This window comes from Anser cygnoides, chromosome 36 (genome assembly GCF_040182565.1).
Source record: "Anser cygnoides isolate HZ-2024a breed goose chromosome 36, Taihu_goose_T2T_genome, whole genome shotgun sequence".
NCBI classification, from domain to species: Eukaryota; Metazoa; Chordata; class Aves; order Anseriformes; family Anatidae; genus Anser; species Anser cygnoides.
The window spans coordinates 770,495-795,589 of NC_089908.1; the positions used below are offsets into that span (position 1 = coordinate 770,495).

The 25,095-nt window shown below is 43.1% G+C and overlaps 1 protein-coding gene across 11 annotated transcripts in view; it reads left to right on the forward strand.

Moving 5' to 3' along the window:
* Positions 1-25,095, forward strand: part of CELF4 (CUGBP Elav-like family member 4) — an 888,080-nt gene that overhangs the window by 707,872 nt on the left and 155,113 nt on the right. For 7 of the 11 annotated variants that reach the window (XM_066986951.1, XM_066986950.1, XM_066986953.1 and 4 more), the window contains exons 4-5: positions 13,406-13,534; positions 18,351-18,430. In XM_066986951.1, coding sequence (XP_066843052.1) covers positions 13,406-13,534; positions 18,351-18,430 — 209 coding nt within the window. The remainder of the gene's footprint in view (positions 1-13,405; positions 13,535-18,350; positions 18,431-25,095) is intronic. The other 4 variants (XM_066986952.1, XM_066986954.1, XM_066986946.1 and 1 more) reach the window with 1 other exon arrangement.

Consider the following 25,095-nt stretch of genomic DNA (forward strand, 5'->3'; position numbering starts at 1 on the left):
GGGAAGGGATTTGATGATGAAATTGGGCATTCAAATAGTAAATTGTTAGACTGGAATAACACTGTTATTTATAGAGTGCTCTCAGGCCCTGAGAGCAGATATATTCACCTCTGACTGGAAAGACTCTGAAGTGGGGGCGGAAGCAACAATACAGATGGACAGTTTTACCTCAGGGGTTTACAGGGCCACCAATTTATTTGGGCAAAGTTCTAGAACAGATTTTGGAGCAATTCCAACCTCCCAAGGAGGTATTACTGTTACAAAAATGTGGATGATCGTTTATTGTCAGGACAGGAGAAAACAGTTGTGAAGGAAGCTACTAACAAGCTATTCAACTTTCTGGGAAAGCAGGGCTTGGGAGTATTGAAAAATAAATTACAATATGTAGAAAGAGAAGTCAGGTATTTAAGGCATCTAATGTCTAAGGGGAAACGGAGAATAAATCCAGAGAGGATTCAGGGAATTGTTGAAAACTAAGAAAGAACTAAAAAGTTTTAAGAGAAAGATTTTTTTAAGGAATCAGGAGCCACGAAGTCTGAGGGAAAATGGATACTCCCTGTTATAAATTAGTTTTGGTAGAAATCATTCCCAACACATCGTGGGTAAGGTAGATCGAATTTCTATTTATTTGAGCAATTCAGCAAGCAGCGATAAGTAAAACAGCGCTGGGCGGCCGGGGAGTCTCCTGCTCCGCCAACGGCGCACACCTAAGCCTGCCAGAGTCTTGATTTATAGCCTAGTAGTTCCGGGTTTAGTAGCACCTCCTGGTGTCTTCTACGACTGTGCGGCCTGTTGCTAGGGGGTCTTCGTCAGTCCTCTGGTGGTCGTGGGGATGAAGATCGTCGTCTTCCTCTGCGTTGGGGTCGTGACTTTGCTGCGGTATCTGTGTTCCCATGCAAGGAGGAATGCCATTTTGCCCTTATTTGGAGCTGGTTTCTATTGCAATTGTTAACTTAACAGGAAGTTCCCATACTTGTTTTTTTCCTTCAACAGGATATTGGGGGTATAAGCAGTCAACCGTTGAAAACCTTCCCATCAGCAATATTTAATGAACAAACAAGGCTTTACCCATTACAATCCCCCCTTTTTCTCTGTATCATTTTGTTCATTAAATCTATTTAGTTCTAATTGACTCAGGATTAATGTTTCCTCTAGTTTGGGTCTATCATTTATCGATTCGTACTTTGTCCTCATAAGCATCAGATGAGCAGCCTCCAATCTACCTTTAACAATAGCTATGACTTTGTTAAGGATCCAAGGACCAAACGTCAGTGCTAGGGTTAATAAAATCAGCGGGCCAACTATTGTTGACAACAGAGCGGTGAGCCACAGCGAGTGATTATACCAGGACTCGTACCAGCTTTGCTGGGCCTCCCGCTCTCTTTTTCTTCTTTCCAATCCTTCTCTAAGTTTGGTCATGGTATCCCTCACAATTCCAGTATGATCAGCATATACACAGCATTCCTCCCTGAGAATGGCGCACAATCCCCCTTGTTGTACAATAAATCTAGTCCTCTGCGATTCTGTAATACCCCTTCAGATAATGATCTTATAGATTTTTCTAAAGCACTGATAGATTTCTCAATTCTGGCTAAATCTTCATCCACAGCTGCTCTTAGAGAGGTGAACTCTCTTCCTTGTTTGATTAGCGAAGCAACTCCTGTGCCTACCCCTGCACCCCCCCCCAAAACCATTAGGGTAGCCACTGTCAGTGTGGAAATTGGTTCCCGTTTTGTCAAATGGTGTTCTTGATTGATCTGATTGTCATACATGAAACTCTCTGGGTGGTAGAGTATCTTTGGGATGATTATTATTTGAACACAGAATTCTGCAGACCCATTGAACAAGTCCAGGGATAAACAAGGGGTAACTCCTATCTTTGAGCATACCCACCTAGCATCCTTCGCTGGTAATAACCATTCCGCCAGTTTCTTTATATTTCCGATGTTAGTTTGATTTGCACACAAGTGCATTTTATTGGGTGGGACTTGTCCCACGCATCTCCCCTTCTCAGTCACTTGGGTCAGCGTTATGCCCTGACCCTCTTTCCCCCACGTACATTGTGAGGGATTGGATCCATTTACCCGTCGGGCCTTCTCATTGACCCCCACAGCTTCGCAAAAGGGCGGCCTTACCCCATAACAGAGCCAGCACCGCTCAGTCAGGTGAGGGTTGGTAGCATTTAACGGCTGGTAGCTTACTTGCATCAATTTCCACAGGGCCCCTTCCTGGGTTCGAGCTGGGGCAGAGGTAGAAATCTATTTGGTTCAGACACAGGCTTGTGAGTGCCAGTTGACAAAGGGATGTGAGAAAACTTGGTGCACCCGCCGCAGTTACTTGGTTAATGATAACTTGGTCCTCCCACCTAATTAAACTCCACTTAAAGGGCTGGTGCGAATATCCCTGGTCGGCCCCAGCCGGACAGGGGATATTCAATAGGAGAGGTAGCGCCAACATACACCAGAAGGGCAACGTCCTTTTAGAATTCTGGGGAGGCGGCTTCGAGTTATGGTGGGTACTAGGGCGGTTTATTCAGCCGGACTCCATCATCTCAAATAGGGGTGGGTACCAAATAACTCTCCCCACTGTTGTACCCCTCTGCCTCGCCCGCCTACTTGGTTGCCTCAAGCAGCGGGGTTCACTTTCTTCACGGCAGCAAGGGTAATCTTCAGGGGCCTAGGTACCGATTTCCCTGTTCCAGCCACTCCCAGTCCCAGTTACTCACTCCTCCTTAGGCGCGTTACCCTTCTGATGTATGGGTCTGGGTACATTAAAGAATTTCCCTTCCCCTACTTCCCAGTTTCGTTTACAGTGAACCTATTATTCCTTAGAGAGGGTTACCGATCATACGATTACGAATTCACTCTTCAGTCCCTTTTCGCATGGTCAGCCTCAAGTCTCCGGGTCGGCTGACCACTCTCCGCCGTTCCTCCGGTATTGGTCCTTTAACTCGGCTGGCGTGAGTCCATCCTTTCTCGGCTGTCCAGACAGCTGTGTCTGTGGTAAGTAGAACAAGGTAGGGTCCTTCCCATCGAGGAGTTAAAGAGGTCTCTTTCCAGGATTTTATCAGAACCTGGTCTCCTGGTTTGATCCTGTGTATGGCCATCTCTAGAGGGGGGGCGTTGTACTACTCACTTTGCTGCAGGATCCCCCTTATATTGTGAGGTGACAATACCCTCAGTTCGCCCCCAAAGGTGATTTTATGCGTTTCTTCCACCAAGAGCGCAGCCGCGACCACTGCCTGGAGACAGGTGGGCCATCCCCTACTCACGGGGTCCAAAAGTTTAGAAAGATCTCCCACAGGTTTCTTTTTCCCTGCCCAGTCTTGAGTTAAGACCCTGAACGCTGTCCCCTCATTTATGTTGATAAATAGATAAAAGGGTCTCTTCACATTGGGTAAATTTAACACAGGAGTGTTCACTAAATCCATTTTTAAGTCTATCTGGCTTTGCTCATCGCTTTGGCTCCATTTCATTACTACTTCCCCAACCAGTTTCTGATACAAAAACTTCACTTTGCTACTATAATTTTTAATCCATTGCCGACAATATCCTAACAGGATGCCTAACAGCTGTCCCAGCTATCCCAGCAGCTGCCTAACTTGTCTTTTGCTTTTTGGCGCTTGTAGTGACAAAATCCCATATACTCGTTCGGGGTCTAGTTTCTTAGTACCCTTACTTAGCCAATGTCCTAAATATTTCACCTCTTCCTCCGTGAACTGTAATTTTGACTTTGATACTTCTAGTCCCTTTAAGCTCAAGAAGTTTAGTAGCTCGATACTTTCTGTTCTGACTGCCTCCTGACTCTCTCCTGCTAATAGCAAATCATCCACATATTGGACTAAGGTTACTTCAGGATTTGGTTCATAGTTCTCTAATACTTGTTCTAATGCCTGACCGAATAGATTTGGTGATTCCGTGAATCCTTGGGGAAGCACGGTCCATCTTAATTGTTGTTTCCGATGGGTTGCAGGATCTTCCCACTCGAAGGCGAAATAATCCCTGCATTCCCTTTTTAAAGGACATGCCCAAAACACATCTTTTAGGTCTATGACACTATACCATTTCTGCGCTGGGGACAGCTGGCTTAGCAAAGTATGTGGGTTAGCTACTACAGGAAATCTGGTTATTGTTCTTTTGTTGACCTCCCTCAAGTCTTGGACTAGCCGATAAGAGCCATCAGGTTTCTTGATAGGTAATATAGGAGTGTTATGAGGTGACATGCAAGGTTCCAGTAATCCCTGTTGTAGTAACCTCTCGATTACTGGTTGCAGCCCCTCCCTGCTTTCTTGAGACATTGGGTATTGTTTTACCCTGATAGGAGTCTCGGGATTCCTGATAGTGACTTCAAAGGGACTAATATCTAAATGGCCTACTGATTCGAGAGAATACCACACCTCAGGGTTTATTTTTGCCTCGTCCTCTACAGTGAGGGCATATAATTTAACCTCAATTCCTTTATTTTCCACCTCCAAATTAATTTTTAGCTTAACCATTAAGTCTCTTCCCAACAGGTTATATTCAGCTTCTGGTACTAATAAAAAGGATCCTGTGCAACTTTGGGCTGGGGTCTCTATTTCCACCCCTTTTATTACTGAGACCCTAAAGGGCTCTCCTTTTGCTCCTATCACCTGTAATTTCTCCGAGGAAGGTTGACATCCCCGGGGTACCATTTGGACAGTCGATCTTTCTGCCAAAGAGTCCACAAGGAACTCCACTTCTTGATGCTGGGGACCTAACTTCAAGTTTATCAAGGACTCCGTTATACCAGAAGTCCCCAGTCGATGGAGCCCCTGACTCCCCTAATCTTCTTTAAACATTCGCTCATCTTGTAAGCGTTTTCTGCAGTCCTTTTTCATGTGTCCCTTCTTTTGGCAATAAAAACATTCTATCTGTCTTAGATCCCTCTGATCACTCTGGCTCCTCAGAGGTCTTTTTCGTGGTAGCAGAACACCCTTTGGGCGAGGGGGGGGAGCCCTTTTTGTCCTTCCCGGACCGCTGCCACTAGAATCCTGGCCTGCCTTTTATGAATCTCTTCTTCTCTTCGCACATATACCTTCTGAGCTTCTCTCAGCAGTTCATCCATCCCTCTATCCTGCCAATCCTCTAATTTTTCTAATTTCCGCCTGATATCCCCCCATGATTTTGCCACAAATTGCATTTTTAACAAGGCCTGTCCCGCTGGTGTACCGGGGTCCAGTCCTGAATAAAGCTGGAGGTTCTTCCTTAATCTCTCCAGCCATTCTGTGGGAGTTTCATCCTTCTTTTGATGTTCACTAAAGGCCTTATTTATATTTTGTCCTCTAGGGACTGACTCCCTTATACCTTGTACAATAATAGTCCTTAAATCCTGCATATGACTCCTATCTTGTTCATTTTGGTTATTCCAGTTAGGCCTCTGTAGGGGCCATTTAAGATCTCCTACAGGACCCTGCTGGTGTTACTGGTCCCAGATTCGCATTCCAGCCCTCCGGATCATATTCCTTTCTTCCGCAGTGAATAATATACCTAAAATGGCCTGGAGTTCTTCCCAGGTGTAAACATTAGACCCCAAAAATTGGTCTACTCGCTCAGAGACTCCAAGAGAATCTTCTAAGAGGTTTCCCATTTCCTTCTTGAATTCTCTGACGTCTCCCGTATTTAGGGGGATGGAGACGTATCCCATACCGGGTTGGGGCCCTCCCATTGCAACCTCTCTTAGGAGATATAGTCTACCCTCACCCTCTCGATTTCTAGTTTGGCTCCGAGTTACCCGTCTAGTTCCCCGAGGGGTGTCCGTGGCCGAATCAGAGTCACTATGGTAGCCCGGAGCCGTGGGGGGGGGGGGGGCTGGAGGTGAGGGAGGAGGGTGTATATAAGGGGGGGGGTGAAAGTGGGACTTCTTCCTCATTCCATTCACTCTTTCCCGCCCCCCCCCCCCACCTTTTTCTCTTAATGGGTATAAGTTGGCTCGGGTCTCAGATCCTATCCATAAGTGTGCATACTCACTCTCCTCTTAGGCTGAAAGGCTCCTTTGAATTCACATAAAGGTTTAGAGCCTGACAGATCCATTCCTCAAAGGACCCAAACACAGGTGTTGTGGTTTAACCCAGCTGGCAGCTAAACACCACACAGCCGTTCGCTCACCCTCCCCCCTCCCTCTCTGGGATGGGGGAGAGAAACGGGAAAGTGAAGCTTGTGAGTTGAGATAAAGACAGTTTATTAAGACAGGAATATACTAATAACAATAATAATAATAGTGATAATGATAATAGTATTAATAATAATAATGTGTAAGAAACAAGTGATGCACAATGCAATTGCTCACCACCCGCTGACCGATGCCCAGCCTATCCCCGAGCAGCCGGCCCCCCACCCCGGCCAGCCACCCCTATATATTGTTTAGCATGACGTCAGATGGTATGGAATACCCCTTTGGCCAGTTTGGGTCAGCTGTCCTGGGTCTGTCCCCTCCCAGCTCCTGCTGCACCCCCAGCCTGCTCGCTGGCAGGACAGAGCGAGAAGCCGAAAAGTCCTTGGCCTGGTGTAAACACTGCTCTGCAACAATTAAAACATCGGCATGTTATCAGCGTTCTTCTCATCCTAATCCAAAACATAGCACCCTACCAGCTACTATGAGGAAAAATGAACTCTGTCCTAACTGGAACCAGGACAACGGGCCAGTATAACGGGTGAGCCCCTAATTTGCTTCGCACCCCAGACTTCCATACAATAATGTATCATCTTAACTTTATCCTTACCCCGCCTAGTGGGGTAATCTTTCCAATGTTTAATCATTAACCCTAACGGGCTCTCCGGTGGTATCGGGGGGCAACCTAGCCTTGGGTTCCGACCCACCCATGGGACCAGAAGACTTGCTCCTCTTCTGTCCCATCTTCCAGAGTGCCTTCACACACACACGGTCTTCACCTCCCGTTCGTGGCCCAGTCCCTCGCGGAAGGTGGGAACCGCACTCCCAGGGAGTCCGCACTCGCTTCATCCTCGATTAGACGTCTCACACAGGCACACTCTGGGATTCCCAACCCCAACCGAACGGATAACTGGCCTATACTTACTCACTCCTGAGTCTTCGTTCGGAGCTTCGTGCACAAAGATTAAGGGGTTACCGGTTGTTTATTTACTTATCGCTGGAACTTTAGGTTCGTCGGTAGGGGTGCGTTGGCTTGGAGACCTCCAGACAGGGACCGCAGAATCAGCGGGGCGCGCCTCCCCTGGGAGGGATCCAGCCAAGCTACCACTATCCGAGTCACGGCACCAATTTGTTATAAATTAGTTTTGGTAGAAATCATTCCCAACACATCGTGGGTAAGGTAGATCGAATTTCTATTTATTTGAGCAATTCAGCAAGCAGCGATAAGTAAAACAGCGCTGGGCGGCCGGGGAGTCTCCTGCTCCGCCAACGGTGCACACCTAAGCCTGCCAGAGTCTTGATTTATAGCCTAGTAGTTCCGGGTTTAGTAGCACCTCCTGGTGTCTTCTACGACTGTGCGGCCTGTTGCTAGGGGGTCTTCACCAGTCCTCTGGTGGTCGTGGGGATGAAGATCGTCGTCTTCCTCTGCGTTAGGGTCGTGACTTTGCTGCGGTATCTGTGTTCCCATGCAACGAGGAATGCCATTTTGCCCTTATTTGGAGCTGGTTTCTATTGCAATTGTTAACTTAACAGGAAGTTCCCATACTTGTTTTTTTCCTTCAACAGGCTATTGGGGGTATAAGCAGTCAACCGTTGAAACCCCCCTATCAGCAACATTTAATGAACAAACAAGGCTTTACCCATTACACTCCCTGATGGGAGAGAAATGCTGAATAAAGCACCAATGAGGCAAATATGATGTTTTACATCAAGACAGTCATTGGGATGTGCAAGCAATGTGTGATGTTGTGCTAAAAAAAGTATGTCTGTGTAGGAATATACACTTCAGTGAAGCAAATATGCAGAGGATGTACCATATGTCAAAAGGTAAATAAAAAGGTCATCCGTAACTCACCTAGACGGAGACGGGAGCCAGGGATTCGACCTTTCCGAAGTGTACAGGTAGACTTTACTGAGTTACCTAAAGCAGGGAGACTTAAGTACTTGTTTGTCCTAGTTGACCATGTGACTGGATGGGTGTAAGCTGTCCCCTCGGTATCTGCCACTGCGAACACGGTGGCTAAGGTATCACTGGAGCAAATAGTCCCTAGATATGGGATAGCTGAAAACATTGATTCAGATCAAGGAAGTCATTTCACTTCACAAGTACTGCAAGGGTTAATGCAGGCCTTAGAGATTGAGTGCGATTTTTACACCCCCTGGCACCCCTCCTCTTCTGGGAAGGTAAAGCGAATGAACCAGACATTAAAGAAGCAATTAACTAAATTAGTGTTAGAAACCCAACTTCCTTGGGTAAAATGCTTACCTTTAGCACTCCTGCAGGTTCAAACAGCACCAAGAAACGATATAGGAATTTCACCATATGAGATGCTGTTCGGATTACCCTATCTGGGCAGAAGGGATAAGATACCACAATTCGAAACAAGAGAGTTTTCTTAAGAACTGTATTCTGGGGTTGTCCTCTTCTTTGTCATCTCTCAGGACCCGTGGGAAATTGGGTCCTGATTCAGACCTGGAAAGGATCAACTCCGGCCAGAATGGGAAGGACACTTCCAAGTACTACTAACCACTGAAACAGCCATAGGAACTGCGGAAAAAGGTTGGACTCACTATACTCGAGTGAAGGCATCCGTCGACCCTAGCACCTGGGAAGCTGTTCCTACAGAAGACTTGTTGGAAGCTGAAATCGAAGAGAAAAATCTCATAGTGGACTCTGAGCAGGATAAGAGCTTGCAATTGTAAACTAACCTTTTATTTTCACAGGTAACTAATGAGTGTGACTTGTGATTGAGAGAAAGGACAGACCTATAGCGAATTGAAGTGCTCCCAAGGGGTTTTTGTTCTAGTAGTAGTGTACATCTTATTCTTTGTATTGATAATTATTTGGAAACCTAAGGTTTAAAAATAATGACAGGGAAAAATCAATTATTAATTTTGTTTTTAGTGATTGTAGGCCTCAGAGAAAGCCTTGGTCAATTGGCAACTTGGAAAAGGCATGACCAGATAATAGTAAGATGGGATATCCCGTAAAAATATGGGTGAATGTGACAGAGGGTTATGTACCACAATCTGTCACGGTTGATGCTTCTGAGGTGTTAGCTTGTGGAGATTTAAATGCCCAATGACAATTGAGCAGAGAGAACAAATAACTGGGAGAGACCCAACAGCCAGATTGAGAATAGCTGTATGGAAACGATCCTCTGTTGCCACCAGAGATAGGAAGAAACTGGAGGAGAAAACAGGAGGCCCTCTTTGAAATGCGGCAGTTCAAACATTTGAGATTGAAACAGGGTATGGGGATGTGAATGCCTGGATAGAATGGGTCAAATATACTGTCCAGAGTCTCAACCATAGCAATTGCTATGCTTGTGCCTCGGGATGACCGATTGCCCAGATAGTGCCCTGCCCATTGGGGTGGACCGAGGATTCCCAGGGGATGCGATGCATGATTGCATTGTACCAAGAGAAGACTGCCTGGGGAAATGAGGCCTGTAAGTCTCTCTCTTTGCTGTTCCCTTCCTTGCGTGATAGCAATATCAGGGTTCCCCCTGCATTCTCTACAGCTATAGGTAACCATACAGCTTGCCTCTCACGGCAGGGTGTGAGTGCTACCCAGCATCTGGGAGAATTTGCCTTGTGCGCGAGGACCTTGAATGCTACCGAGGACTTGATGGGAAACTGCTCAAGACTTGAGATCCCCAGGGCAGATCTCTGGTGGTACTGTGGAGGGAAGATCTTACGGTCCACCCTACCATCTAACTGGGGAGGCACTTGTGCACTTGTTCAATTAGCTATACCCTTCACCCTGGCATTTGAAAGAGAAACATCACAAATACCCAGAAGAAGTAAAAGAAGCTTAGGAGTATCATTTGATGATAGAGTGTACATAGATTCTATTGGGGTGCCTAGAGGAGTTCCCCATGAACAGGAAGCCAGGAATCAAATTACTGCAGGATTTGAGTCACTGTTCTGGTGGGTAACAATCAATAAGAATGTGGATTGGATTACTTATATTTATTATAATCAGCAGAGATTCATAAATTATACAAGGGATGCGATAAGAGGAATTGCTGAACAACTAGATGCCACCAGCAAAATGGCTTGGGAAAACAGAATAGCATTAGATATGATGCTTGCGGAGAAAGGAGGTGTGTGTGTATGATACTGAGCAACCATTGTTGCACTTTTATACCCAACAATACTGCTCCGGATGGCACAGTAACTAGAGCATTGCAAGGGTTTACCACCCTTGCCAGTGAATTGGCAGAGAAATTAGGCATATTTACATCCTTGACTGTAGTAGCAGGAGTTTTGATAGCCGTTGGTTGTTGCATTATCCCCTGTGTAAGAGGACTAGTACAGTGGTTAACTGAAACTGCAGTATTGAAAGAAATGACCACGAAGCCACCACCTTACTCAGATAAGGTGATGATATTAGAGGAGATGGAAAGCAAAGAAGGTGAAGAAGAGGAAGATATCTACCAAATTACACCTTAGAGAAAAGTTTTGCAAAAATCAACAATTTATAAAAAAAAAAGAAAAGGGGGGAATTGTGGGAATAAAAATGTTGTTTTTGCAGAGTTACATTGTTTAAAGGTAAGGAATGGGGTATTGAGATATGCTTGCAGTGATAAGAAAACTTAGCAGGCGACCTTGTAAAATGCAGACAACCAGACTCCTTAGAACAATTAGGTGAAAATCACGGTGTCAAGTCAAGTCAGATAAGTGAAGAAACATTACCACTTCAAACAGTAAAAAAGTCTAAAGAAATTTGAAATTTAACAGACTGGCAACTGAAGGCCATGCATTGCCTGTGAAGCATCAGATAGATTGTGAACCTGGATTACCCACTCAGTGGGGAAACAGGGGAGGGTCCTGTCATCAAAAAGTATATAAACTGTGTTTTGGAACCAGTAGGTGCGCTCCTGCTTGTGGGACGCCCGCCATTGCAATCGCGAATAAATTACTACTTCACTGAGATCCTCGCCTGAGCCTAAGTTATTGGCTACGGAGTGTTTCTCACACCTAGCCTGAAAGACACTCCGCAGCACAAATTCAGCTTCAGTTGATGCTTTATACCTCACCTCTGTGAGTCTCTTTTGCACATCAGTTTAGCCATCAAGTGAAGTGATTTCTGCTGGGACCTACAAAGTGTTCCATGAAAACGGGAGTTAGGTCATGCAGAAGAGATGTTTCTAAAGCTGAATTCCCACCTGGCTCCCCATCATTTGGTTACTTGACTGAGAGATGTCACTGGTCCACCACAGGTGAAAGAAAGCCAAGGAGGTCCCTCAGGCCCACAGGGATATGATTTGTAGGGAGCATTTTGACTATTTAGTTCATTCTTTGCCATTACTGGATTGAAATTACTCAAATCCTTTCTAAAAATACTGGGCAAAGCACTGACAAGTACGTTTTGAGGAAAAATATCCTGTGATTATACAGGTTCCCCTGATGCAGTTCCTTGGGGTTCGCAATCCAATCAGTGAGCCTAATTGCCAATGCCATTTTACCTCCTGGATGAGAGCAGGAACAAAAACCACCCTGAAAATGAACCTTCGCAATGTCCAAGGCAGCTTCTCTTGAGGTGGGGACAACATACACAGGACTAGTTAGGGCTTTGTGCATCATTAAAGCCTCAACTTTGTGTTGCCAACAAAGACCTCAAAGAGTCCCTTTGCCTAATCAATGCCAACATAAAGTGGGCATATTTCTTGCTTTTAACATGTCTATCAGAAGGTTATTCCTGTTTTTTCTCTTCTATCAGAAAAGCACATGTACCCTCCTCAAACTATTTTTCCTACCATTTCAGCAGCCTAACTGAAACCAACATAACTCCTTGTTTTCTGTGGGCAGTGCACTCTTGGTTCATGTGTATAACTCCACTGCAGGACTGAAAGCTCCTAATATCCTCAGTAGATATCAACTGCATGAAAAATTATCCTCATCCAAGGCTATAGAGTAATTTGCCAATTTGCAGGTGCATCTTGGAGAGGGGAATTTTGATCAAACACTGGTTGAAGCAGAACAGATTGTCTACACCAATGATTTCTCAGTGAACAAAAGTGACATAAATCACCCAATTAGTCAGCCAAAAAATATTTGTTGCAAAGCAATGTTTTGTTCATCTTTAGATTAATATGTGCATTAAAAATAAATAAATAAAAATTCAAAGTGTTTATTTATTTACATTTATTTATTCAGATTGGTTACATTTGCTCTGTAAACTGCTCTAAAAAAATCATGATTCACTCATTTACATAGTGTTTAATGAATGATAAATAAGACATTAATGAATCGTGTGCAAATGGCCTGTTTACATACAAGATGTAAACTATGTAAATTTCTCTTTTTTTTTTTTCTTTCATGGTGTAATGGTAATAGTCTCTAAATATAAACCTGATTTATAGGCATCCCTCTGAGTCCCCTGAGATCTTTCTACCAACTCAGTACCCCTTGGTTTGGTCTGTTTTCACAAACATTTTCTCAAGGTGTTTTGTTCTGGACTGAAGCGCTCCATACTTGGTATAAGTCCAAGTATAAATAGTCTTCTTCATTCAAAATACAATTATCTGTCAGCAGACCCCATCCTGCTTTGACATGAAACAGCACCTTCTTGAGCAAACTCAGATATTAGCATTCGTATAAGTTAACTTTATGTTTCAAGAGACAATATATGTTTCCAAAACTTTGGGTTTATTTCAAATTAACTTTATATATATATATATATATATATAAATGCATCCAAACTTGTAGGTACGTGTCTGTGAGTGGGTATGAACAACAAATCTCAATTTACTGGCTGTGGCTTCAGTTATATCCTGATTCAAAACAGCTTATGTTAAACATTTTTTTTCCCTGTGACTTATTTAGTATTGCGAGGGCTACTAATTTATGTTGTTTTTCAGTTGGACTTTATTTATGTATGCTATCTTTATCCACATTTCACTTAGATGGCAGTCTGAGCAATGTTGTCATTTCAGTTACTGCAAGCTGACTGCAAGAATTGATCAGAAAAAGCTGATTTGGAAGACTTTGGTGCCTAGATTTTGAGAAGCAGTTAAAACATTTTAGATATTTCTGGGGTTTGGGAGTGTTTTTTTTTCTTCTTCTTTGAAATTGTCAAATTATTTTCAAGTACTCACTGAAATTCAGATGTTATTAAGGTGTTTTGAGCAAGGCACCTGAAATGACTATCAGCTTCTGAAATATGTCACCTCAATGAAATCACTGTTTCTTCTGCATGTGATACTGAGCTATCCTGGCTTTCACATCCCTCCCGAAATATGGTAAGCATCTCCTTATTTTGTTCCAGAAGACAGAAAACTCTTTGTGGGCATGCTCAATAAGCAGCAGTCAGAAGATGATGTGCACAGGCTATTCGAGGCATTTGGCAACATCGAGGAGTGCACAATCCTTCGGGGACCTGATGGCAACAGCAAAGGTAAGACAATGGCTTATGGCACACCATGGCTTTAGCTTCGAGCTAGACCCAGTCTTGGTGTATATATAATTTCCTGTCACAACAAAGTCACTAGGTGTCTGCCAGGTCAGCATCTCTTACATTAGGAAGGGTCACGTTTGCCAAGAGAGGCCATTTCTTTGCTGATTGCTGTCTGCTTGTGCATGAGAACAAAGAGTTGATTCCACCTAAATACATCCCCCTCCACAACAAGCTGTGTCTGACCACATTCAAACAGCTGCCTATTGCTGTTTCTTTACAGGACAGCCTCCGCTCTGAATGCAAAACCTTCAAATTTGCTCAAGATCTGCTCTCCCCACCAGCCTTAGGAAAGTTGGGAGTTTCTTCCCCCATTGAACAGGCTCATTCTTTCCTTAAACAAAGCTGTATTTTCTGTTTTACATCCTTACTCACCAGCTCCGCCATTGTCTCTACTTATTTCTCACCCACCAGCCCCAGGTCCTCCTCTTCTTTAGTTGGTTCTTGCATACTTACACACCGACCAGTAACCACTATTTCAAGCATACAGGATCGGATGTAAATATTACACTCAGTAGTTATTTGCTGCTTGAAACATCTCAATGCTTAATTGCAAAACTAGGTGTCTTACCTCCTTCTGCCACTTTTTGGCATCCCTCATTACCTGGATAGCACAAGGAAACCTTTTCTAGAGTCCAAGCTTCTCTGTTAAACATAAGGGTCATTTTTTTTCCCCTGTCACTTTCTAGACAAAGTAACTTCAATTTGAATAGGAAGCCTTCTTCTCTTGATAGTATAATGTGTCCATTAAATATTGATCTGCATATAATACATCATAAACTGCGCTGGAATGTGCAGTACCAGGGAAGAGACCGGTCTTGCAGATGCAGTTCATATCTCACTGGATATTTTGACATGTGACAACATCAACCAGCATATTTTTGCAACAGGGAGGTGAAAAATCCAAATCAAAGTTATACACTGAAGAAAGATACTGCTATTTTGTAAAATCACTGTTAGCCAAGAAAGACTTCACTCTGGCATTATAGGGCAGTATTTTGATGTATGTCAGGAAAGCCCAGCCTTCCTGATACAAATAGCTGAAAATAAACTGTGGGCAACTTCTTTTGATTTTATGGCTACTTTAGTTTCATGACACCCAAAGGTTTGATTCACCAAGAAGAGTTTCAACCATCATAAATGGCAGGCAGTTCGGCACTCCCTTCACTGAACAAATCAGTAAATTGGGGAAAAGCAAAAAAAGTCTGTCTGCCTCCACTTGGAATTGTACAGAACAAAATCTATGACAAAGGAGCTAAACAGAGTAATAATAAAGGCAATAATGTCTGAGATCTGTAAGAAACAGATTCCAAAGGAGATCCAACCCCCAAACTTGTATTCATTCTTGCTCTCTCTCTTTTTTTTTTCTTAAACAATTTCATTATAAGTCTGAATCTGAGTGGCAGCTCCATATTGCTAACCAGTTTAATTATTAGTGCTAGCAGGCTGCAGTCTTAGGCTTGCATTTCACTGAGATGTTCAGGATCCATACTGAGCCTTGACAGAGTTAATATCACCAGCTTCCATTTGCAGGTGCTATTTACTGAGAATGTGAAGCTTCCAATTTCCACACACACAGATACATACACACACACACACACACACAGAGCATTCAATCCAAACTTAAGGGTAGTGCCCTTATCTTAGGAGACAATCAGGTGAGCCACAACTCCCACAGACTTATTCCCAGTCTGTAATGTTTTCCATCTGCTAGAAACCAATGTGACAAATACTGCTTGTGAGATACTTATTTTGGGTAAAACCCATAAGGCATAAATTCCACCTAAATTGAGTTTTAGGCAGATTAACTAAGTGCATAGACTTCAGTCCTAGCAAAGCCATTACATGAAGCCTCACCAGGCATCCCTGTGATGAGCGAGCTTTGAAGACACCTCAATGAAAGCAATGTTTGGAGGAGGTAGGTCCCAGCTTCCCAGTGAATAACACCACAGGCCAGTCATAGCCAGAAAGGCATCTGAGCCTTTCCTGAAGCCATGGGAGGCTGTCCGGAGCCATGTCCTCCATGCAAGCTCCATCTCCTGCACAAGTCACCCAGGGTCAAGCATAACAGTTACTGGAGCATGCAACCAGGTGGCAGGAGAGCTGGGACCAGGACATTTTTCTGCCTTAAGGGAAGTGCAGAGTCTGTCTGTCCTGAGAGAGATGGGAGAGGAATGAGCCTGCCTGTATCTCTCTGGGTAAAGCTCACCTGTGTGCATCCAGGAGCGCAGGAGTACTCAGGTGAGGAAGCCACCATGAAATGGGATCCAGTTTAGTAATCCAGTAGGACCCACAGGATTGCAGCTGCCTGGACAGCCTCTTGGTTTTGTTTTGTTTGTTTTTAATTCCGCAGTTGTCTACTTCAGTAACTCAGAAAGTAAAGATTTCCCACAACACCAGAAGTCCCTCAAGAGGAGTCTATCACCCTCTGCAGTCATAACCTTAGGCTCTGACTCTGCAGTCTCCTCCGTTCCTGCAGGAGAGCTGACAAGACAGTCAGAGCAGCCCTTCCAGCTCTGTAATCCTGAAATAAGGAAAGAAAAAAAAACATACGAGCACATGTATCTCTCTGTTCGGCACAGGTTATATATCTCTCTCTGTGTCAAAATCCCTTCAAACTCCAGAGCTGCTCTTGTCACGAGGACACCGTTGTTTTGAAGAGTGGTATGATTCATGTCCTCAGCTCATGAGATCCTGGAGATCACCTCAATTCTGGTGACAAGGGGCAGAAAGAAGATTATGTACACATTTGGTGTTGAGTTCAGAAGCCATCCCACTGAACACACAAATAAAGGGATCAAAACATTAGGCTCTCCGCTACTGCCTTGCCACCATACACAGGTGAAAGCTGAGTTTTCACCTGCTTTTCTACTTGAAAACCTATCAGAAGCAATGGAGGGATCTCATTAGCATCTCAGGTATTAAACAAGATAAATTCCTCCTGTTCCCTTTATTCCCATCTTTATCCAGCTCTGTTCATCCATCAGGTTCCTCAGCACAGGGGTGAATTTCACCTGAAGAGAGTGAAGACCTCAACATGACAGCAACACGGAAGCCAAAAATCCTGCTCTAAATACAATGGGTGACTGAAGCTGGAAAGTTTTTGTATATTTGCTAATCAGCATCTTCTTTTTAGAGGCAGAAAGTAGAAAAGAATCTCTGCAAATAATTAAACACCCTAATTCTGGATTATCTCTGATTAATGAAGAGGAAGGTGCAGTATCTCAGGAGCCCGGGAATGCTGGACTGTGATTATGTCATAATTGATCCCTATTGTTTCCAGCTGAAGTTTATCTATCTCATTTTCTCATGATTGTCTCCTCTCAGCTCCTTATAAATTATATCCAACTATTAGCAATAACTGCTATGCTTTTCCTGAAATACAGTCTGAGCACAATGGTAAGGAGGAATGCAAAGTGAGGGGCTCCTAACTACAAGCTACTTTTATATGTGTGTGTTCTTTTTAGAAGGGGCTACTATTGTTTCCTTTGATTCTACTTCTGCCAGCCTGTAGTGATGATTATAGAGACTTTTGTTTCTCATTCTTCTAGTTTACAAGTGTTTTAGCACTGCAGTTTCCACCATGCACTGTATGGATCTGTGAGGGTGTGCTGACCTTCTAAAGATGCTACAAAGGGAATAAAGGACAGCTGTCCCATTGTTAGGGCTGGCATCCCTTGTGCAGTGATCTGCGCCCCTTCAGGGAAACAACTGGGGCTTTGCAAATTGATTAAAAGCTTAAAAGTCTTTAATAGTAATAAAAGGGGATAGAAGCCAGAACTTCTCAGATCTCTTCCAATTTGTTCTAAAAACCGCCTTAGCATATGGAAATTACTCTTCTTCTCTGAGTCAGTTTGCTTGTAGCTAAGAACATTAGCAATACTTTCCCCCACTCTAGTGGTGCATGTGACCCTTTGAAGTGTTGATCATTTCTGCACTCTAGCACATATTCATAAATGCACCTCTGTGACCTAAAACCTTAAGTAAGAGTTCAGGCAGTGTGAAATTCCTCACGTGGCAGTGCAGGCCAGAGAAGCACTGCCTGCATTTCTCTGATGTCTGCAGGAAAGCACCCATAGAGGCACTGGCTCTGCAAATTGTGATACAATATTTGCTGTAAAAGACTGATTCAGATTTCAGTGGTAGCAAGATGACAGTCATCACATGTAGATCTCTCCCATCCCTACTTTTTTTATTAGAAGGTATTTCATGCTTTGTCAGACCAAAGCTGTTTGGAGCCTGGACAAGCACTGAGCAGTCTGTGTAATGGAGCTCTACCAGGCAGTGATACAAGACAGAGACCTTGTGTGTTTGGAGCAAGCAGAATGCCTCTCTATAGCTGGCCTGTGGTTGCTTGTAACAAGCATGTGCAGCTTTCTGTTGACTTTCACACAGCTCCTCACTGTTTCCCATAACACCAGAGGGAGGAGCATTCAGCATTATGTCTAATACAAATAGAAGGAAGATCGTTTTCACACAATAAATTATAAAATATATATTCATGAGAAGCTATGGAGGTCAAAAGATAAGTAGATTCAAAAAGTACTCACTAAATTTGGGTCCGCCAGTGCCTGCTGCAGGCAGTATAGGGTTTTGTGATGCAGCTGTGTTTAATGGCTGGGCTTTGAGAAGGAATAACTGGTTTGCTATACTTTCTCCACTAGCTTCTTTATTGCTAGTTCTGAAGACAGGGCACTTAGCTAGATGGACTGTCATTGGTACCTCTGCAACCTTTCTAATGTTCTTTTTCCTTTTCTAGGGTGTGCATTTGTGAAATACTCTTCACACACGGAGGCCCAAGCAGCTATCAATGCCTTGCATGGCAGCCAGACAATGCCGGTGAGTAGCTCTGTAACATGGCACGTGAGGATTGGTCCAGACTTTGCTGCCCTGTGGCCTGATGGAGGAGGAGGGATGATTTATCTATGCTTTGCTACTCGTCTTCTGGGAAGGATGGCTTAAGCATGTGGGACCTTGGGTGTGTTTAACTCATCAGAAGAAAGGCCGGGATGACACTGTCAGTTCATTACACATGCACAGAACTCCAAGGGGTGCTGTGTTCCATCATCAGCAGTTTTGATGCACTGAAAAAAAGACATGGTTCACAGATGCCAAAAACATTGGGTCAAATTCACCATGAGTTTAAGGACTTAAGTTTCAGAGGGATGAATCAAGCACAAACTTGTGTCTAAGGGCTTTTGTTTTCCCTCTCCAAAGAGTCCCTGCTTCTACATGAAGGAAATTTTTGCCAAAACTGAGCAGAAAACAGCATGCTCACATGATAGCGCTAGAAGCTAGAGATGCATCACACCATGATGTGCGCTCTCACTGCCTTTCTGCTGCTGAAGTGCCTGCCTGGGCATAAATGTGGTCCCTTACATCCAGCTTTTGAAAGACAGTCAAACGCTACTGAATCTTCCAGGAAATGTTTGAGGTAATGCTTGGACTTATGTCTAGTAATACAATGTTTCCAAGCTGATAGTTCAGGGAAGTGGAAATTAAAATGGAAATGTGTTTTCTATGCAAAATGATACTTGTACACCACCATGCAGACTTGGAGGAATGTAAGACATTCCATTATCAGCACAGAAAGGCAATCTGGTCCAATATGTTTTGGTTTATTATAATAGCATATTATTATTACTAATTATTCACAGTGTAAATAAGGAAAGGCTAAGAAGCATGCTGAAGACTTGTAAAGGATACAGGGAATCTCAGTATTCAAAATCTCCCTTTCAATAAGAACCTCTGATCTCAATTCACAAGTTTATCCAAATAACTTGAAAATGGGCCGAGTGGACTGGCTCTAGGTCTGTGTAGGGTTGAAAATGGGAAGTTTGTCACAGGGTGTGGTGGTTTTACCGTGCTAGGCAGCTGAACACCACAACCGCTCTCTCACTCCCCCCTCCTTAGATGAGGAGGGGAAGAAGTAAAGGAAAGAACAACTCACGGGTTGAGATAAGGATGATTTAATTAAAGGGAAAAAAATAATTATTAAGGAAAGATTATTATTAATCAAACAATTTAACTAAAGGAAAAAAAGGAAAGGGGAAAAGGGAGGGGGAAAGGGAAAAAACAAAACAAGTAAAGGCTACGTGGAAGTGCGGAGGAAAGAAATTACTCTCTACTTCCCACAAATGAGCGATGCTTGACCATGTCCTTGGAGCAGGGCCTCAACGCACATAGCTGGTGTTCGGGAGGAGGACAGACGTTTTCGCAACGAGAGCCCACCCCTCCCCTCTTCTTCCTTTTTCCACCTTTTATTGCTGAGTGTGACATCATATGGTATGGAATATCCCTTTGGTTGGTTTAGGTCAGCTGCCCTGGTGATGTTCCTTTCTCACTTTTTTGCCCACCCCCTAGGAGGGTTAGAGAGAGTCCTGATGCTGTGCCAGCACTGCTCAGCAGCAGACACAGCACTGGTGTGACACCAGTGCTGTTCTAGCTACAAGTGCAGAGCACAGCACTGTATGGGCTGCTGCAGGGAAAGTTAACATCCCAGCCAGACCCAGTACACAGGGGAAGAGGTTTCTGGTAGTAGCGAATCATCAAGACTGTGTTTTTTAGAACTCAAGCTCAGACAGGTCAGATTAGAAAATGGTACATGTTTACCAGTGAGGTTATTAAAAGGTGGCATCTCCATTTTTTTGAATTATTACAATCAAGACTGTGAGACTCTTCTCAGGAGATTCCTTCTAACAGAACCACATGCTGGGCTTGATGCTGGCATCGCACAGTAAAATACTGTGGACATCTTTACTGAGCAAGGCTGAAGAGGTATTTGAATGTCTTTCTTTAAAACTTTGACCCAAAGTGATAGCGTCTATAGACTGACACCAGGAATTACAGTTCCACAGGGTGTGGTACTACTGAAGAGTGTAATAAAGTCAGTTCCAGACCCAAAAAGCTTAGAAACTTGGGTGACATTGAGACGAAGACAGGGAAGAAAACAGACAAAACCGAGGGAGAGTTGAAGATTTTATCTAGATCTACTATATCCAAAATATCCTTATCCTTCCTATTTCAGCACTCTTTATATAAAGAAAAAATACTTCTCTCTTGACCACTTCAGAGCAAATTTTTGTTCCATCCTGCTGAAGCCAACTGAACTTAGGATGTGTAAAATAATGAAGAATTTGGCCATTTCATCAGTCAGATTTCTATGGGACCATTTTTCTTGTTGACTTATTTGACTCATACTTGCTTTAGAAATGTTCTTGAGTAACCAGATCTGGTTATCTGAGAAAGCATTGCACTTTCACCCTCACTAGATACATCCTAGAAATGTCCATGGCTTGACAACTTCCCATGAATTGGCTGAACCTCATCAGTACTCCATATAAATACTGTTAGTTCACAGAAAATTCAAGGAGAAAATTATGAGCTTAGTCTTCATTTTGAGCCAAATTACGTGGCAGTGCCTTGTATCTCCCATGTGAGCTATGAGCAGTCGTACAGGTGGTTACCACGGCTCAGCAGACTAGTGAGGACCCGTGAAGTGACTTGCCACTTGATCAAGACATTGAGCACACACTGCTTTTCCCACAGGGCCTCAAAATGCTTTGGACACTTTGAAAGAAATAGGCCAAATTCTGCAAGTGATCTCTGTTCCAATTCTCCTTTTCATGGTGCTTCAGGGTGCACTGCATCTTTCAGGGCTTGGATGTTCACAGAAAAACGCAGCCACCTCGTGGTGAGATGATGATGTAGCCCTTGTCCTTGGAAAGGAGGGGTGTGTTGCTGCCATCTTCCTTCAGCTCCCCCTCCCATTTCTTTCACCATTAGGACTGGCCTCATTTGTCCAGCTGCGATGCCAACTCAAAGTTGTTCCTGTGGTTCAGCCAATTTAAATGTCTCTTGCCTTGTCCTCGTGTACTACCAACGGGGCATCCATCATCATTCTTGTCAGGTCTCGAGCTGTTCATTCCTGCGGCAGACTCCTGTTTCTCCACAGCTGTCAGGATTATTGCTCTACTGTGACTTCCTGTTCACACAACATATGTTGCCTAATAGTTTCAAAAGGTAACTTTCTTTTATGAATTTTTTTTATAAACCTTTCCTTGGACAGGTGCCTGACTGCCATCCGTCACAAGCCCACTTCTCTGTACGAGTCTCTTTTTTCTCCACAGGGCCCACCAAGCATGTCTACAACTTTCAAATTTTCACACAAAGAAATTGCTTTGAGAAATAACTTTCCCCAAATCCCTTACTTCTGAGCAGGCCCAAAGTTCCTTCTGTATTTGAGAGCACTAGCCAAGAGTGCTTTTTTAGGGTCTTTTAAAATTGCCTATCAGCTTTAGGATAGAGTTTATTTGACCTTCATGTCCTCCTTTGTGAGAGATCATCATTTTCATGTACTTTTGCACGTATTTTTTTTTTAACAATGATATGTCCTTTACCTTCAGCTTTGTGGGCATAAACAGGTCTCTTCCCTTGAGTCTCTTTACTTCTTCATCCAAACCTTGTCCCTAGCAGCCTTATCTACCAACACAAATTCAGCTACTATTTCTATATTGACAGCTTGCAGATCTAACTTCTCTACTGCAGGACTGACTCCTGTCCAAACTAAAATCTTGGCCTGTCTTTCCAGCATCTCCTAGTGGATGGATGTCTAGCTGTCAGATCAAGCTCAATATGCATAAAGCAGAGCTCTTAAACTTTTCCTCCCAAAGCCTGAATCTTCTCTCTTCCACCTCCATTCTCAATTGCTGTGGACAACATTATCATCCTACCTGTCAATCATGCTCCTACCTAAGCATCATCTTCAGCTTGGTTTTCTCTTTCTCTCCGTGTCTTCACATTTGGGCAACAGCCAAATGTTGAAGAGGCATTCTGCGCAACATATATAAGATATGGCCTTGTACATTCACCCACGCAGAATAAACTCTCCTTTGTGCTTCATCACTCATACCAAAATTGCAGCAGCCTTTATGCTACCCATAAAGTACACAGGGTTAAATATTATACTACTGTTGTATCTCTTTGGCTGTCTCACCCACCTCAGAATGGCACATCAGAATTTCTTGTTCTTGTGAATTAATCCCTGAAAGGGGTAAAACTAATGTTACCTATGTTTTTTTGTTTTTTGTTTTTTTGTTTTTTGTTTTTTTGTTTTTTTTTTTATTTTGCACAGAAGCAGATAAGGTAAGGAGGAATTAAGAATGTAATCCATTTTATTTAGCTTTAACAGCCTGAAAATTTATAATCTATTCTAAATGTTTTCCCACAAAGGAGGGAGGGGGAGAGAGAGAGAGGAGGAGCGAGAGAGATTTCTAGAGATTTGTGCATTCTTCCCCTTACCTATCTGTGCTAGGATAGGATAAATCACCTTCTGGGCATGTCTGTCCCTTTAATAAATTATAATGGAAATCCCTTTCATTAATTATAAGGAAGATCTCCGTAATGGCATTAGACTGAATAACTGAGGTGGGACTTGTCTCACCTAACCGAAGACATCTAAAAGTTTAGGAACTAAGATCTTGTTGTCTAAGTGCTTGTCATCTAAGTTTCTGTTACAATCAATAGGGAGAAATAGATACCTCTGGAGGTATTCTACTGTACAGAAATATATTTTAAAACCTGTCAAACCAAAACCCAAGTAGAAGTGTGTTTTTTAGCTAATTCTAGGTGTTGGATTTCCATGGTCTGTCAGATACAAAATAGTGGTTAGTCACCTGAAGTGCAATTTAGAATGAAAAAGGACCCTTATTGCTTAAAAACAAAAGCAAAACCACTTGCTTCCTGCAGATGTCTTGGAGTCTACAATTGCCTTTGCTCCCTGGTGACACACCATTGCCGTCTGACATTCTGCTCCACTTGTCACTGCCACAGTAATCTTACTGGAGATAAAGTTTTTTGGTAACTTTATCACAGATTAGCCATCTACAAATCAGATGCTGATGCTCTTAATTTGGCCTCTCTTCAGAGAGTGAGTCCTCCTAAATACCTCAGACATCTACCTTAGTATTACCCAACTCAGCCTTGGAGGCATCTGTGCAAAGAGCAAGCAGCTTAGAGTGGACACCTAACTTCATGTCTAATGCAAGGGGAGCTGAATCCCATTCTGGGTGTTTGCTGCCCAAGTAAAGCAATTTGGGATTCAGTAACCAGGCATCCCCTTGTCAGAGTCCTCTGATACCTGATCCATCGAGTGTATTTTGAACTTGCCTAACACCCAACTGTCAGCACTATGTTCATTCTATATCTCTCTTTATTCATGAGTTTTAAAACTGTTAAGACATCCAGAATGCTATAGGGTGGTTTCCTTCATTACACAAAGTACTCTTTTGTTTAGCTATTGAAGTCTCTGCACCAAGTTGGTCAAGCTGCAGCATTTCTTCTGCATCCAGGAAATAGCATTCCAAGTCTATCTATGCCTGGCTGAAAATCTTCCATGAAAATTACTTTTCATGGGGAATCTTTCTTTTTGTGAAAAGAAACGAAAATGTGAGACTTGAATACAAGCACTGAACAGATGTCTGCTTTACAGACAAAGATTCAAATTAGTTGAACTTAAAAAAAAAAAAAAAAAAGAAAAAAGAAAAAAGTATTGCAACCCCAAACTCTGCTAACCTGGGGACTTCCATTTCCACATTTTTCTGTGCAGATCCTATCAACACAAATAAGAAAAACAATTTCAGATCTCAGTAGCCACATGTATCAAATTGGTGATTTGATAGGACTTGGACTCGATGATCCTTGTGGGTCCCTTCCAACTTGGGATATTGTATGGTTCTATGAAATCATGCAGTTTTTAACTCAGTGTTGTTAGGCTACAGACTGATCGGATCTGTAATTACTATATTTACTATTTTTTATTAATCTATAAATACGAATGACACAGCACAATGAACAAGGTTGACTTTCACCCTCTACCCACCATATTCCTTGGAAGTTCACCCATGGCACTGAAATTCCCAACCAAGCCCATGATTAATAGTCAAATGAAGGGATTCTCTTCTCGCCCTATACAATGTTCATTCTACCCTCTGATACTGTAAGAGACTGTGAACTGAATAGGTTAAAAAATAAATATGTAATTATTCTAGTTTAATGAATGACAAAGTGAGAGTGACTTAAATATGAGATTATCAAAAATTGCCCTAAGAAACAAGTGTCAGTGTCATTATATGCAGTGGGCCTCTTTTTGACTCATAGGAAATGGGGCACCATTTGCCATCTTCCTGGGTTTGGATGCTCAGGTCTCCAATCAAAGAAACCAACCCTGGCTCATATTTATGACTGCTATTATTATTGCTGTGCGTTCCTACAGTGCAGTTAAGGCTTTGCAAAGCACTGTGAAGTTAACTTCAGACACGGCCCCATTATGGAAGCTGGCCAAGCAGCTATTCTCACTCCCTGTCAACACAGCAGAGGAATATTTAGGTGAATTAGGGATGGAAGAGAAAACTGTGAGAGTCTGCAAAAGGAGTATTGAGCAGGTGGAGGAAAGAAGGAAAATAGCCCTTTGTGGGCATGATGAAGTTGCAGCCCAGGCGTCTTAC